This window comes from Aotus nancymaae, unplaced genomic scaffold (assembly GCF_030222135.1).
Source record: "Aotus nancymaae isolate 86718 unplaced genomic scaffold, 86718_ANA_hifiasm-v0.15.2.pri h1tg000029l, whole genome shotgun sequence".
In the NCBI taxonomy this organism is placed as follows: domain Eukaryota; kingdom Metazoa; phylum Chordata; class Mammalia; order Primates; family Aotidae; genus Aotus; species Aotus nancymaae.
Genome location: NW_026988442.1, coordinates 70,737,856 through 70,753,484, shown reverse-complemented (window position 1 = coordinate 70,753,484; position 15,629 = coordinate 70,737,856). Strand labels below are relative to the sequence as shown.

Below are 15,629 nucleotides of genomic sequence, written 5' to 3'. Positions count from 1 at the left end.
TGCAGTGAAGGATGAATCCAATGTTTTGGCTTAAACAATTGGGTGAATGTTGGAAAACTTACCAAGATGGAAAACTGAAGAAAGAGCATTATTACGAGAGAGAATTGAAAGTTCATAGAGTTTGATATTTCTGTTAAATATCCAGATGGAGATATGAAATATATAATTGGATCTGTGAGTCTGAAGTTCAATGGAGTCATCATACCTGGTGATAAAAACTGGGAAGTCTCTTGATATTTTAAAACCATGACAGAAGGTATTTTTTAAAGCTGTGATATAGGATGAAAGGTCCTAGGAAATCAATAAAAAGATGTCTAAAGGACTCAGTGCTGAATCATGTCAAAAATATTGGTAAAATGAAGATAATAAAGCAAAGTAAACTGAGGAAAAAAAAATGCCTAGTAAGGGAAGAGAAGAATTTCAATACTGTGCTGCTTTAAGAGGTGAAGTCTTTAAGGAGACAATGATCAGCAGTGCGTTTAAGAGCAATAGGGGACTAACAGGCAACGGGAGGTCACGGAAGACCTTGGCAATAGGTGTGAGTAAGAAAGATAATGTAAGATTCCATCAAGCGGATTCAAGAGCTCAGCAAAGGAAACTGGAAAAGAAGCAACACTCCGTAAGTTTTCCTATGCAGGGAAAAGAAAAATGGAGAAGTAGCCGGACAGGAGTATAGGTTTAAAGGAAGTTGTTTTGGACCATCTTCACAACATGCTTGTATGCTGGTGGGAATGACCTAAGAGAAAAAAAATATCAGTGATTCGAGGAATAAAGAAGACAATTATTTGAGTATAATTCTTGAACACGTAAGAGAAGATAGGATTGGTGTACATTTGCAGGATAGGCCTTTCTTTTAGGAGAAAAGTCAGTTTGTTTTCTAATTCAAACAAAAAGAAGGTGGAGTGATTAGTTCTAGATTCAAATAGACTAGGACAGTTAATGGAGTTTGGGCAAGAAAATTCTCTTTTAATTGCTTCTACTTTCTCAGGGAAATATGAAATAAGATCATCACCTTACAATAAGAAGTAGGGAGGTAGATGTATGAAACTCATCAACTAGCAGTGGGAAAAAGTAAAGGTCATTTAATATATTTTACTGTTGTCTGACAAAGATTTAAATAGAAAATTTATATGTAAGATCACAAATTTCTACTTTGCTATTATAAAGACATACTAAGTACTCTAAGTACTCAATCATGATGACGTACCAAACTTCTAGCTACTTTATCAGCTATGTTCTTCATAACTTGACGTTCTAAACATCCGAAAGGTACTAAGATATAATTGAACAATTTGGTTGGGATTATCTTTCATGGGAGGCATAGACAGAGGCTGTGTGAGTTCTAAAACAAATATATACATTTAAAAATGAAATCAATGCAACAGGTTTTCCCTTCTCAAGGCTAAAGTGACCATAGGCAGCATGATTAGGGGAAATATGCAGAATATTAGTTATCTCTGTCAAAGGCAATTACATTCTCCAGGGGCAGGAGTGCCCAAGGAGCACTCTCTAACTGCTTTTATTACCCCAGACTTTTTTTCAATCCCTACAGATTGGAATTGATACAGAGGATGCCTTGAAGACTCTGAAAAAATCAATTTTTTCTCATAAAACTGTCAAAATTATTCTGTCTACTCAGATTTTGAGGTTTTCTTTCCCCCTGAGGATTTCAATAATGATATACTTTTATATTTTTCCCAAGTAAAGCAACAGAAAAGTTATATAACTATGTACATTCTTGCCTCATCTATTTAACCACTTGTAATTTTTATAAATTTAAATGTGCTTCATCATTTCTTTCTATTTTCATTAGAAGGTCCTATTCTAAGATAGAAAAAGCGTTAATTGGAGAGGGTGATATAAATTCTCTCACATTCTAAATTGAGGGTTTAATCAATAATTTGACAGATAGTCTACAAAAAATTATAAAAAGCATGATAGAAATTTCTGCCTATCTGTTGTGCCATTTATAAAAGCAAAGTTTATTGACTGTCACACCTAGAGCCCATAAATATGGTCATGTAATTTTTTATACTCACACACATAAGTTCTTGCTAGATTACAATAAAAATACATTATGAAGAAAATGGAAGACATGCTTTTTTTTCCCCATGTCTGATATTTTCTTAGACTAAGGGTAAATGAAAGGTTTCATAACACATAAAGGTAGTTGAACAATAAGAACTTATGGACACAGAGAGGGGAACAGCACACAACGGGGCCTGTTGGGGGCTGGGGGGCTAAGGAAGGAATAGCATTAGGAGAAATACCTAATGTATGTAATGGGTTGATGTGTGCAGCAAACCACCATGGTGTGTATATATATATACGTAAAAAACCTGCACGTTCTGCACATCTATCCCGGAACTTAGAGTATAATAATAATAATAATAATAACACATGGTTATGTCTCTGCTATCAATCTTACAACTTTGTTTCTGGAAAAAACATTAGAATTATCAAGAAAGGTACTAGACTGTGATGATGATATCCCCCAGCCAAAACAAAACAAAACAAAAAAAAACCCAGTATAGACTATTCATGAGGAGATTTTGTACCCCTACACTGACATACTCATTAACAGTGTTTGGAGACAGAGAGAAAAAACTGTGTTGTATCATTTGGATAATGAAAATTCCATCAGAAATCCTTGCCCTATTCTGGCATGAAATGTGATTTCTAACTGAGTGATCGGCCAGAAAAGATGTAAAGTAAAAATACTCCATAAAATAGAGAAATATTTTAGTGGCCAGGCTACATGTCCAGGGTTCCAAATGCCTCTGGGAAGCTCTAGAATTTCTGTAGTACAGAGGCTTATTCAGTACAGTGTGACTGCAGATAGAGAGGGTACCTCTTTGCCACGGAGTAATTGGAGCAGTGAGAGAAGACAGCCTATTAAAAATAACTTCAGGATTCTGTTACAGCTTATATTTGCAGTTCATTGATTTAGGGAAAACAAACAAACAAACAAAAGACTATTGAGGCAATGAAACTCCTACTTGTAAGAATAGGAATCATAGTCCCTGTATAATCAAAGGAAGCATATTTCTAGACAGCGCTAGGGAGGGAATGTTTTCATATCATTTGCTGTTTTATCTGCTATGATTCTTAAATAGAAAAAGAGAAAGAAAAAATAATCAAATATAACTTCCTATGGCTCTTACTTTAAGACTCTAGGGGCAATTAATCATCTACTAACATAAGTTTAAAATTTTCTTTGGGGAGGAAGAGAATTTGATGCACTGGCTATATAGTGATGATCATAAAATTAGTGTTCTTTCTTTTACTGTTGCTTCAGTGCAATCAGTAGAGCCCTAGAGGTTCAGGAGAATTCGTAAGATGGGGTAGATAAGTGCCTGCCTTTAGTGAGTAGTTAGGACACTGAGAAATACAGTCCAGTGAGCCTGAATTTATTAGGAGTAAAATTGCCAGTCGTTCATAAGTTAAACACCATTTGCTGTTACTTTTACTGTTACAGGTTCTACGTGAGCCTGCTTTAGCCCCAAGGTTTCACATTCAATACATATTTTTATATCAAATCAATATGAATTAATTAAAAGAAAGTCAAATTTAAAATATGTTTTTATTTTCAGATTTGACAAGTCATTACTACAACTCTATTCTCAAAAATATCTCTCTCAGCAATTGCTTGTTTGTAAAGGATTTTATTTCTCCTTCGCTTATGAAGCTTAGTTTGGCTGGATATGAAATTCTACGTTGAAAGTTATTTTCTTTAAGGGTGTTGAATATTGGCCCCCACTCTCTTCTGGCCTGTAGGATTTCTGCCGAGAGATCCGCTGTGAGTCTGATGGGCTTCCCTTTGTGGGTACCTTTCTCTCTGGCTGCCCTTAGCATTTTTTCCTTCATTTCAACCCTGGTGAATCTGATGATTATATGCCTCAGGGATGCTCTTCTTTAGGAATATCTTTCTGGTGTTCTCTATATTTCCTGGACTTGAATGTTAGCCTGCCTTGCTAGTTGGGGAAATTCTCCTGAATAATATCCTGAAGAGTGTTTTCCACCTTGGATTCATTAAGTAGGTATCAATGGAACGTATCTCAAAATAATAAAACCTATTCACTACAAACCCGCAGCCAATATCATACTGAATGGGCAAAATCTGGAATCATTCCCTTTGAAATCTGGCACTAGACAAGGATGTCCTCTCTCACCACTCCTATTCAATATAATATTGGAAGTTCTAGCCAGAGCAATTAGGCAAGAAAAAGAAATAAAGAGTATTTAATTAGGAAAGGAGGAAGTGAAATTGTCTCTATTTGCAATGACATGATTACATATTTAGAAGACCCTATCATCTCAGTCCAAACTCTCCTTAAACTGATAAGCAACTTCAGCAAAGTCTCAGGGTACAAAATCAATGTGCACAAATCACAAGCATTCCTATACACCAATAACAGACTTAAAGAGAGCCAAATCAAGAATGAATTGCCATTCACAATTGCTACAAAGACAATAAATACCTAGGAATACAACTAACAAAGGATGTAAAGGACCTCTTCAAAGAGAACTACAAACCACTGCTCAAGGAAATAAGATAGAACACAAACAAATGGAGAAACATTCCATAGTCATGGTTAGGAAGAATCAATATTGTGAAACTGGCCATGCTGCCCAAAGTAATTTATAGATTCAATGCTATCCCCATCAAGCTACCTATGATCCTCTTCACAGAACTGGAAAAAAACACCTTAAATTTCATATGGAACCAAAAGAGAGCCTGCATAGCCAAGACAAATCTAAGCAAAAAGAACAAAGTTGGAGGCATCACACTACCTGACTTCAAACTATAATACAAGGCTACAGTAATCAAAACAGCATCGTACGTACCAAAATGGAGATATAGACCAATGGAACAGAGCAGAGGCCTCGGAGGAAATGCCACACATCTACAACCATCTGATCTTTGACAAATCTGACAAAAACAAGCAATGGGGAAAGGATTCCCTGTTTAATAAGTGGGGTTGGGAAAACTGGCTAGCCATGTGCAGAAAGCAGAAACTGGACCCCTTCCTGACACCTTATACTAAAATTAACTCCAGATGGATTAAAGATCTAAACATAAGCCCTAACACCATAAAAACCCTAGAAGAAAACCTTGGCAAAACCATTCAGGACATAGGCATAGGCAAGGACTTCATGACTAAAACATCAAAAGCATTGGCAACAAAAGCCAAAATAGACAAATGGATCTAATTAAACTCCAGAGCTTCTGTACAGCAAAAAAAAAAAAAAAAAAAAAAAAAAAAAAATCATGAGAGTGAACCAGCAACCAACAGAATGGGAAAATATTTTGCAATCTACTCATCTGACAAAGGGCTAATATCCAGAATCTACAAAGAACTGAAACAGATTTACAAGAAAAAAACAAACCTATTCAAAAGTGGGTGAAGAACATGAACAGACACTTTTCAAAAGAAGACATAAATGAGGCCAACAAACATATGAAAAAATGCTCATCATCACTGGTCATTAGAGAAATGCAAATCAAAACCACATTGAGATACCACTTAATGCCAGTTAGAATGGTGATCATTAAAAAATCTGGAGACAACAGATGCTGGAGAGGATGTGGAGAAATAGGAACATTTTTACACTGTTGGTGGGAGTGTAAATTAGTTCAATCATTGTGGAAGACAGTGTGGGGCTTCCTCAAGGACTAGAAATAGAAATTCCATTTGACCTAGCAATCCCATTACTGGGTATATATCCAAAGGATTATAAATCGTTCTACTATAAAGACACATGCACACGAATGTTCATTGCAGCACAGTTTACAATAGCAAAGACCTGGAACCAACCCAAATGCCCATCAAAGATAGACTTGACAAGGAAAATGTGGCACATATACACCATGGAATACTATGCAAGCACAAAAAACGAGTTCGTGTCCTTTGTAGGGACATGGATGAATATGGAAACATCATTCTCAGCAAACTTACACAAGAACAGAAAATCAAATACCACATGTTCTCACTCATAGGTGGGTGTTGAACAATGAGAATACATGGACACAGGGAGGGGAGCATCACAAACTGGGGTCTGTTGGGGGGGACTAGGGGAGGGACAGTGATGGGTAGGTAGTTGGGAAGGGATAACATGGGTAGAAATGCCATATATAGGTGACAGGGGGATGGAGACAGCAAACCGCATTGCCATGTATGTACCTATGCAACATGCCTGCATGTTTTGCACATATACCCCAGAACCTAACATGTAATTATATATAGATATAGATATAGATATAGATTTAGATATAGATATATAGATATAGATATATAGATATATAGATATATATGCAGGAATTTTTACTGGGTACCTATACATGGTTATTTTTTACTTTTTTTTCTTTTATTCACATGACAAATCCTAACATTCAATTAGAAAAATGACTAGCTTTTGTGTGGGTGCGGTGGCTCACACCTGTAATCTCAGCACATGGGGAGGGCACATAAGGAGGACTGTTTGAGGCCGTGTTCAAGACCAGCCTGGGCAACATAGAGAGATCCTGTGTACAAAAAATATAAAAATTAGCTGGGCATGGTGGTTTGTGCCTGTAGTCTCAGCTACTTAAAGGCTTAGGTGGGAAAATGGCTTAAGCCCAGAAGTTCGAGGCTGCTATGATCATGCCACTGTACTCCAGGCTCAGCAACAGAGTTAGACTACATTTCTTAAAATAAATAAATAAACAGGCATCAATTACTTACTTTTAATGTGTGTTCTGTGACAAAGTAATAAATGCTCTCTCATAAAATATATAGTCTTGTATGTCTCCTATATAAAACTATTCAACTATGCATATTTAAGTTAAAATTACTTTTAAAAATATGTTTCAAACTTTTCTTTTAGAAATTACTTTTTTGAAGATAAAAAAACAGATAGTATCAAGTGTTAAATTCTACTAGATTACCTTTGAAGGTCCTTGCAACTCTGAAACAATTTGTTCTGTATTTCATCAGTCAGAGTCAATCTTACTAAGTGTAGAAAGGAGAAAATTTGTCTGCATTACATGAATTAATAGAAATAAAAAGGCCTCCTGCCTAACATTAATCTCTTCCCTCATCTGCTGTAGTGTCTAAAATCTCCTCCCTTCAATACAGTTATTTCTTAAAGATGCTCTTAAGGCTTATGAATTTTACTTGGGTTCAGGTATTATATTACAAAGGCGGAATAATCAATTAACTTAGATTAATTTACCTAATTACTATCTAATGTCTTGAAAATAAGACCCCACTGGCAAGCTTTGGGGTGAATAGTTGGGAAAAGACCATGATAATTGATCTATGCTGGACTAGTTCAGCACCTTTAGAAGCAGCTTCCCAGTCGGTTAACGTTGCCTCTTTCTGCCTTCACATAGAGTGCTATTTCTCAGTAACTTTTTACTCATCTATCATCTTGTACTGTCTTTGCAGAACCATCTTCTTGGATCTAGATCTAGCTTCTCATTGCATCACTTTGGCTTGATATTTTTATAGTATTCTTTCTTTCTAAAGCCTGGAGATCTTTTCCATGTATCCATTGTCTGGGGCCAGGCCATTCTGACCTTCCCTTGCTTTCCACACCACCCAGCTGCTGAAAGCCCTGAAACTCTGGCTTATCTTGGAGGGAAAGTTAGGCTCTGGAGTCCAGTAGGGTAGAATTGTAACAAAAGGAGAGAAAAGAGGGGCCAATCTCAGCAGCCAGGCAACTGAAAGAAGGAAAGCCAAAGCCTTAAGATGAACCTGGCTTAATTTATAACTTTTTTTCTAGCACTTGTCAGATATAGCCACATTACTATATACTAAAACTGCCAGAAAAATTTTAACCTGATTACATTAACGGGAATTACATACAACTGAAGCCAAAAGTATCCTCTGGCTCACTTGCTATAAATATGAGAAAACCAAAGCCAAACAGACAGTTTTTCCCTTAAATTGTACAAATACATTGGTTCAAATATCCACGTGACCTTTAGAACTCATCAGTCTTTGTTATAAACTTATGCTCATGCTAGCAACTCATTTTCTTTAAACTATAAAGCACAGCAACATTCCCATGGTAACCACATATTTTTCAAATTCTGTAGGTATATATTGTCATCAAGCTAAAGACCTAGAGGTGAAGAGATTTATATATTCCATTATCAATTCTAGAGTCATCACATTTCCTTGATGTTGTAGGACATTATCATGTTCCATCCTTTTCTGGTTTTATTCTGTTACTGTAAGATAACCCACCTATGTAGAAAAAGAGGAAGTACTTCCTTTATAGGGTTTATTACATTACACTCTCCCTGTGTAGCAATATTGTGTGGATCAATAGAAACAGCAAATAGCAAGCCTTCTACTTCTTTCATTCATCAATATTTTAAATCAGAACTCTGGGTGGTGGCAAAAAGGGAAACATAACCTGACCTAATTTTTCTCAAGGATTGCCCTCAAATAGGGCTTCATAAATCAAGTCAGTAATTCAAAGAATAAACTAAGAAATAAAAGTGTGTTTTGTTGTTGTTGATAATTTGTAGATAAATATGTTTTGCCAATAATTAACTATACTATCTCTGGGAAATGATTGAAATTATAACATGAGGTTATGTGTAAAGAGAAACAACTGCAGCTTGCTGAGCTAATCTAATGTTTGCCCAATGTGGTTTCAGAAAAGAAATTTCACGCTTAATTTACCAACTGCTAATAAGGGAGGGGGAGGATGCCCATTAATTCACCAATACATCATAATTTGAAAATGTCTGATATGAAACTACACTTGGAGGAAGTTAGCAGAACCCAGATGGAATATTCTGTATAGTATTTCCTTATATTATTCCCAAGCTAATTCAGTCCACAAAACTATTAGCATTATAGGATTGTGACTGGTGTATCTCAAAGCTGTTTCATTAGCCAATCAAAGTGAACATTTACTGAGTGTTCACTTACTGAGTAGGCTGAAGCTGTGTGGAAACTACAGGCTTTATTTGCAGGTTAGTAGTAAAAGGCAGTTTTGAAACACGAAATTTAAACGTTTAAGAGTGAAACACTCATTTTAGTAATTTTGGTTAGCAAAACGAGTTTATTCTCCTTTCCCTTTTCCTTTTTTCCCACTTACCCTCCTTCCTTCCTTCCTCCCTTTTTTTCTGCAAATATTTATTGAGTACTTATATGTTCTAGGCAATGATCAATACTGAGTAAATAACAGTAAACAGATTCAACAAGTTCTGTACTGTCATAATGCTTATTCTGGAGTAATCATGTGATAAACATATACATGAACTAATTTCAAATGGTAATTCTATAAGGAAAATAAAACTGGGAAATTATACAGTGATAGAGTAAGTATGCATAAATAACAATGGAAAATAATACCATGATGGAGAGGGTAGATACCATTCAATAGAATGGATTGAGAAGGTCACTCTGAATATTGACATTTTAGCTGCGACTCAAGCAATAAGAAGGATACATTAATGTGAGTCTCACAGAAAAAAGCATTACAGGCAGATAAAAAAGAAACACAGTTGAAGAAGGACAAGAATACAAGTGTGCTGGCATTGATGATGAAACAAGAGCAGTGGGAGATCTAACATTGGAAAGGGAAATGGTATCAGGACATTAGGCCCTTAGAGGTCCTGTGAGGAGTTTAGATTTTATTTTCAAGGTGAGTGAAAGTTATTGGGAGATTTGAAGCAAGAGAATAATATGATCTGGTTTATATTTTAGTAGCAGATCACTTTATTATGTAAAAAATTAATTTTGGAGGTAAAGCAGGAGGTAATTTTTAGATTCCTAACTAGAATCTATTGTAGTAGACCAGGAGAGAGATAGGTATTTCAAATCAATTAATCCACATCTTTTGAACAAATTTTTGCTAATTAGAAACTTCCTGTAATAGGCTTGGCATGGCAGCTCACGCCTGTAATCCCAGATCTTTGGGAGGCTGCGGTGGGTGAACAGCCTGAGGCCAGGAGTTCAAGACCAGTCTCACCAACATGCCGAGACCATGCATCTACTAAAAATGCAGAAATAAGCCAGGTGTGATGGTGCATGCTTGTATTCCTAGCTACTTGGGAAGCTGAGTCAGGAGAATTACTTGAACCTGGGAGGCAGAGGTTGAAATGAGCTAAGATCATGCCATTGCACTCCAGCCTGGGCAACAGAGCAGGACTCCATCTCAAAAAAAATAAGAAAGAAAGAAAAAAGAAAGAAAACTTCCTTTTTGGAAGGAGTAATGAAAGGAGTTTTATAATGATTAGTGACAATTGAAAGAATTGCTCTGGATTCCTAACTATAGGGAAGCGTATTAAAATGAAGGAAAATCTCTCTCTTCAATGTCCATATTTCTGCTGTACCACATCTCTAATGAAAAAGAACTGTAAAAAGGAAACAAATAATTCTGGAAAGACAAAACAAAAAAGTCATAACTTACCAATTTTAGCCTTGCAAGACCTGTTGTCTGGTTGCATTAGGTAGCCTTCCACACAACTGCAAGTGTAAGATCCATGTGTATTTGTGCAGGTCTGGCTGCATGTACCATAAACAGCACATTCATCTTGATCTAAAAGGAAAATTGGCATCATTTCTAAGCAGCTGTATCGGGCATTTTCTTTTCTCCTTGAAGAAAATATTATTTTTGAACTTTGGAAATAGACTATTAAGGAAAAGCCGATTCTAGTAAGTCTTTTCAAAACCACACTAACTAAAATTAAACTTTTTGTTGCCTTAACATTTATAGAGACAAAACATCAAACAGGATCAAATCATATATTTTAAAAGAAGGTTTATTTGCATTTGTGATAGGCAGGCTAGAAGTCCTTGGATATTTTTGCAAAGGTACAAAATGTACTCCAATTAGTATTTGTTGAATAGTTCCAGTGTTTATGACACTGACTTTTCACTATTGTAACAAAGATTTATACTAGTAATGTGATTTTTCAATCAACAGATTAAATAAGGGTTCTGAGCCATATTATACAAATCACACTCACTACTTAAAAGAGAGGAAACGGTTGAGTACCTACTGAAAATAAAGACTTTATCTTAATTAAATTTTATTTTAATATCTGTAGTCCCTTCTTCGATTCCTTCACTCTATTTTCTCTATATAATTCCTTCCTCTGATATCCAGTTCAAATCTTTATGAACAACAGATACTCAGTGATTCCTAACTCACCAATTGAATAAAAAGGCATCCTTGTCAGTAGTTAATTAGACAAATGTATACTCAGTCTGTTTTATGTACCAACAACTGTACTAATCTTTTCAGAAGACAAAAATCAATAAAATACGGTCCTTACCGCTGAGTAAGACAAGTCTGGAGAAATACAATTATGATAGTAAACATTTCCTTATAATAGGGGCATACTCTAGTTATGATAGAAACAGGGAAGTGAAACTGCTTAGGATTAGAAGGGGAATGTTAAATGAAGACTTCATGTTAAACAGTGTGAAGCCTGATCTGGGTTTCCTCAGACTAAGTGGTAAAAGATGTTTCAGTTCATCAAAAGGGCATGTGAAAGGCATCGGGATGGTATCATGGGGGTTTCAAAGAAGAAGCATAAGGAGTCAAGTGAAGCAAGGGTATAGGAAGAGAAGTCGTAGAAGAGACGAAACTAGGAAAGTAAATTGGGAGCCCGATAATGAAGGTATCTGCATGCTCAGCTAAAAGACTGTACTTACACATTGGCATTGGCAACGTTTTAATTAGATGAGCTATATGATTTTCTTTGCATTTCTAAACTAAAGGAACTCATATGAAATAAAGGTTTTGGTAAGTGTGGAGAAGGGATCCTGGAAAATTAGGTATGTGCTAATTATATCCAATAAATTATCTTTTGAAGTTATATTTTGAACTAAGTCAGTGGCAATGGAAATGAAGAGGGAATGGACTCAAATGTGTAAGAAGTAGAACAGACAATATTTGAAAACTGATTGGATGTGACAGAAGTGAAAATTGATCCAATTTTGAAGTAGAGAATACAAGAGGTGTAGATTTGAATGGCTCTATCATGGGAGGAGATAATGAGTTTGATTTGGTTGTGTTAAATTTGAGATGTCTGTAGGGCAGCCTTGAGTAAATGCATAACAATGAGCGATTGAGAATGGAACTGGTAATATAGGGTGAGATCTGTCCTGGAGTATTTGGAAGTCACTAGCATATAGATTATAGATTTTAAAAATAGGAGATAGCTATTTCTCACAGAGGAAGGGGAAATGAGAAAAACTTGGCTACTGCAAAATACTATAGGATACCAATGTGGAAAGGACAGTCAAGAAAGAGGAATCAGGGCTGGACGCAGTGGCTCATGCCTGTATTCCTAGTACTTTGGTAGGCCAAGGTGAGCATATCACTTGAGGCCAGAAGTTCAATACCAGCATGGCCAACATGACAAAGCCCTTTCTCTACTAAAAATACAAAAATTAGTAAGGCGTGGTGGTGTACACCTGTTGTTCTAGCTACTCAGACATCTGAGGAACAAGAATCACTTGAACCTGGAAGGTGGATGTTGCAGTGAGCCAAGATTGCACCACTGCACTACAGCCTCGGTGACAGAGCAAGGCCCTATCTCAGAATAAGAAAGAAAAGAAAAGAAAAGAAAAGAAAAGAAAAGAAAAGAAAAGAAAGAAAGAAGAAAGAAAGAAAGAAAAAGAAAGAGAGAAAAGAAAGAGAAAGAGAGAGAAAGAGAAAGGGAAGAGAGAGAAAGAGAGAGAGAGAGAGAGAGAGAGAGAAAGAGAAAGAGGTAGGGAAGGAAAAGGAGTCCTACAGTCTCCTGTGAAGAAAATTAATGAATAATGTAAGAAAAAAATCAAGAAATGAGAGCTTTTCAGGAATATCACAGTGTATGAAAGGGTTATATTCAATGCATAAATCCAATAAGATTAAGATTAAAATTGCCATTTGGATTCAATAATTAGGACATTTTTGTAGTGATGTTGGTGTGATGTAGGAAAAGAAGGGCACATAGTCACAAATGGAAGGCTGATCTTAACTGGAACTTGTTTTCACTGAATCCTTAAATAAGATAAGAAACACAAACTTAGACTTATTAAGAGAGTTTGGTAAGATAGTTTGGGACTCTTGTATTAATTTTGGAGAAAGTAGGGGAGAAGAAAACCAGAAAAAGGAAGAGGAGAGCAAAAGGTAATGGGATGGATTGAAGCTGTGGTATTAAAGGGGTTAAACTAAGGTGACATAATAAAAATGCATATTTGGCCTTTGTTCAAAGTGCTTGGCACAGAGCTCTAAAACTCTTGGAATTTGTTGAGTAATAGGAGTGTCTTTTGTTATTCATAATGAGCTCCTTCAGAATACACCTAAGTCTATGCTAATGAGGTGACTTATGGTGGGGCCCCTAGGGAGTCTCAGACTGAGGGCTGGTCATCAAAATACCAAACAGTGGATTAGAGTGTGGAAACCTTCAGTGCCACCTCCTGACCTCCAAGGAGAAGAAAGGGGACTGGGGGTTGGGCTAAAAAAACTCATGGACAATGAGGCTTGGAGAGCTTCTATTTTGGTGAAGACATTGGAGCCCTGAGGGGATGAGGCACCTAGACAGGGCATCCAAGCTTCCCTCTTTTTCTTTCCCATTCCTTGCCCTATGCATCACTTCCATTTGACTTTTGCATTCTTTATAATAAACTAAAAACATAAAGAAAATATTTTCTTTTTCTTTTTTAAATTATACCTTAAGTTCTGAGGTACATGTGCAGAATGTGCAGGTTTTTTACATAGGTATACACGTGCCATGATGGTTTACGGCATCCATCACCCCGTCATCTACATTAGGTATTTCTGCTAATGTTATCCTTCCCCTGTTCCCCTACTCCCTGCTATCCCTCTCCTAGCCCCCCACTCCCTGACAGGCCCTGGTGTGTAATGTACCCTTTCCTGTGTCCATGTGTTCGCATTCTTCAACACCCACTTATGAGTGTGACTATGCGGTGTTTGATTTTCTGTTCTTGTGTCAGTTTGCTGAGAATCATGGTTTCCAGCTTTATCTATGTCCCTGCAAAGGACATGAACTGATCCTTTTTTATGGCTGCAAAGTATTCCATGGTGTATATGTGCCTCATTTTCTTTATCTAGTGTATCATTGATGGGCATTTGGGTTAGTTCCAAGTCTTTGCTATTATGAACATTGCCACAATAATCATACACGTGCAAGTGTCTTTATAACAGAATAATTTATAATCCTTTGGGTATATGCCAGTAATGGAATTGCTGGATCAAATGGTATTTCTATTTCTGGATCCTTGAGGAATCACCATACTTTCTTCCACAATGGTTGAACTAATTTACACTCCCACTAACAGTGTAAAAGCATTCCTGTTTCTTTCTCCACATCCTCTCCAGCATCTGTTGTCTCCTGATTTTTTAATGATCACCATTATAACTGGCATGAGAATGTGGTTTTAATTTGCATTTTTCTAATGACCAGTGAGGATGAGCTTTTTCTCATATGTTTGTTGGCTGCACAAATGTCTTCTTTTGAGAAGTGTCTGTTCATATCCTTCACCCACTTTTTGATGGGGTTGTTTTTTTCTTTTAAATTTGTTTAAGTTCTTTGTTGATTCTGGATATTAGCCCTTTGTCAAATGGGTTGATTGCAACATTTTTTCCCATTCTGTTGGTTGCCAGTTGACTCTAATGATAATTTCTTTTGCTGTGCAGAAGCTCTTTAGTTTAATTAGATCCCATTTGTCTATTTTGGCTTTGTTGCCATTACTTTTTGAGTTCTCTGAGTTGTGGTAGTGAATGAATGCATCTGAGGAGAGGGCTGTGGGAATGCTCAAATTTATAGCTAGTTGGTCAAAGGTATAGGTGAACCCTGGAACTTGTGACTGGTACCTGAGTCTTGCAGGACTAGGCCCTTAACCCATGGGGTCTACACTACCTCTGGATAATATCAGAATTGAGTTGAATTGAACTGCACACCCAGTTGATATTAGAGAATTAGGTAATCTATGTGGAAAAATCCCACCCAATTTGGTGTCAGAAGTGATATGAGAAAAAAGAAACCTCAACTGGCATGTTAAAAAATCCCCAGTGAAGGGGTAACCTAAGTGTTTCAATATAGGAATATCAAAAATTACATTTGAAATTATTTGTTTGTTGTTTTATAAAATCTTTTCCTGCTAAGTCTTCAGTTACTCTTGCTACATATACAAATTGTCTTGTTTGCATGGATTTTATAATTGTGGAAACTCTAAGAAAAGAACTGAGTTTTACGTCTGGGTGGATGAGTATGGAATGGAGAAAATCCATATATAATCTCAAAATGATACATAAATAAGAAGGTGGAGTTTGAATCAAGATTATAAGAAATATAGAAGCTCTGGAAAACTGCAGATATGCTGAGAAGCCTCTAAAAATCCTTAGAAAATACAAGTGAGGGTTTTAACTAGATTTTAATGGAAAAGAGATATTTAAAGTTGCTTTACTAAAATTATAGAATGAGAATCTAGATAGCAGTAAATGGAGGAATGAAGTGAAAATAACATAATGGTGAATGTAAATGTAGTTGATTGTTAAAGTATTTGGATAATAAAGGAAGAAGATACAGGAATGACGGCTATAGGAAGAGATAGGATAAAGAGTGGATATTTGTTGTGTTTTTGGTTTTGGTTTTTGTTTTCTTTTAG

At 36.2% G+C, this 15,629-nt stretch overlaps 1 protein-coding gene across 1 annotated transcript in view; it reads right to left on the bottom strand.

Moving 5' to 3' along the window:
- Positions 1-15,629, bottom strand: part of LRP1B (LDL receptor related protein 1B) — a 1,560,879-nt gene that overhangs the window by 980,970 nt on the left and 564,280 nt on the right. The window contains exon 6 of the mRNA XM_064382912.1: positions 10,417-10,545. Coding sequence (XP_064238982.1) covers positions 10,417-10,545 — 129 coding nt within the window. The remainder of the gene's footprint in view (positions 1-10,416; positions 10,546-15,629) is intronic.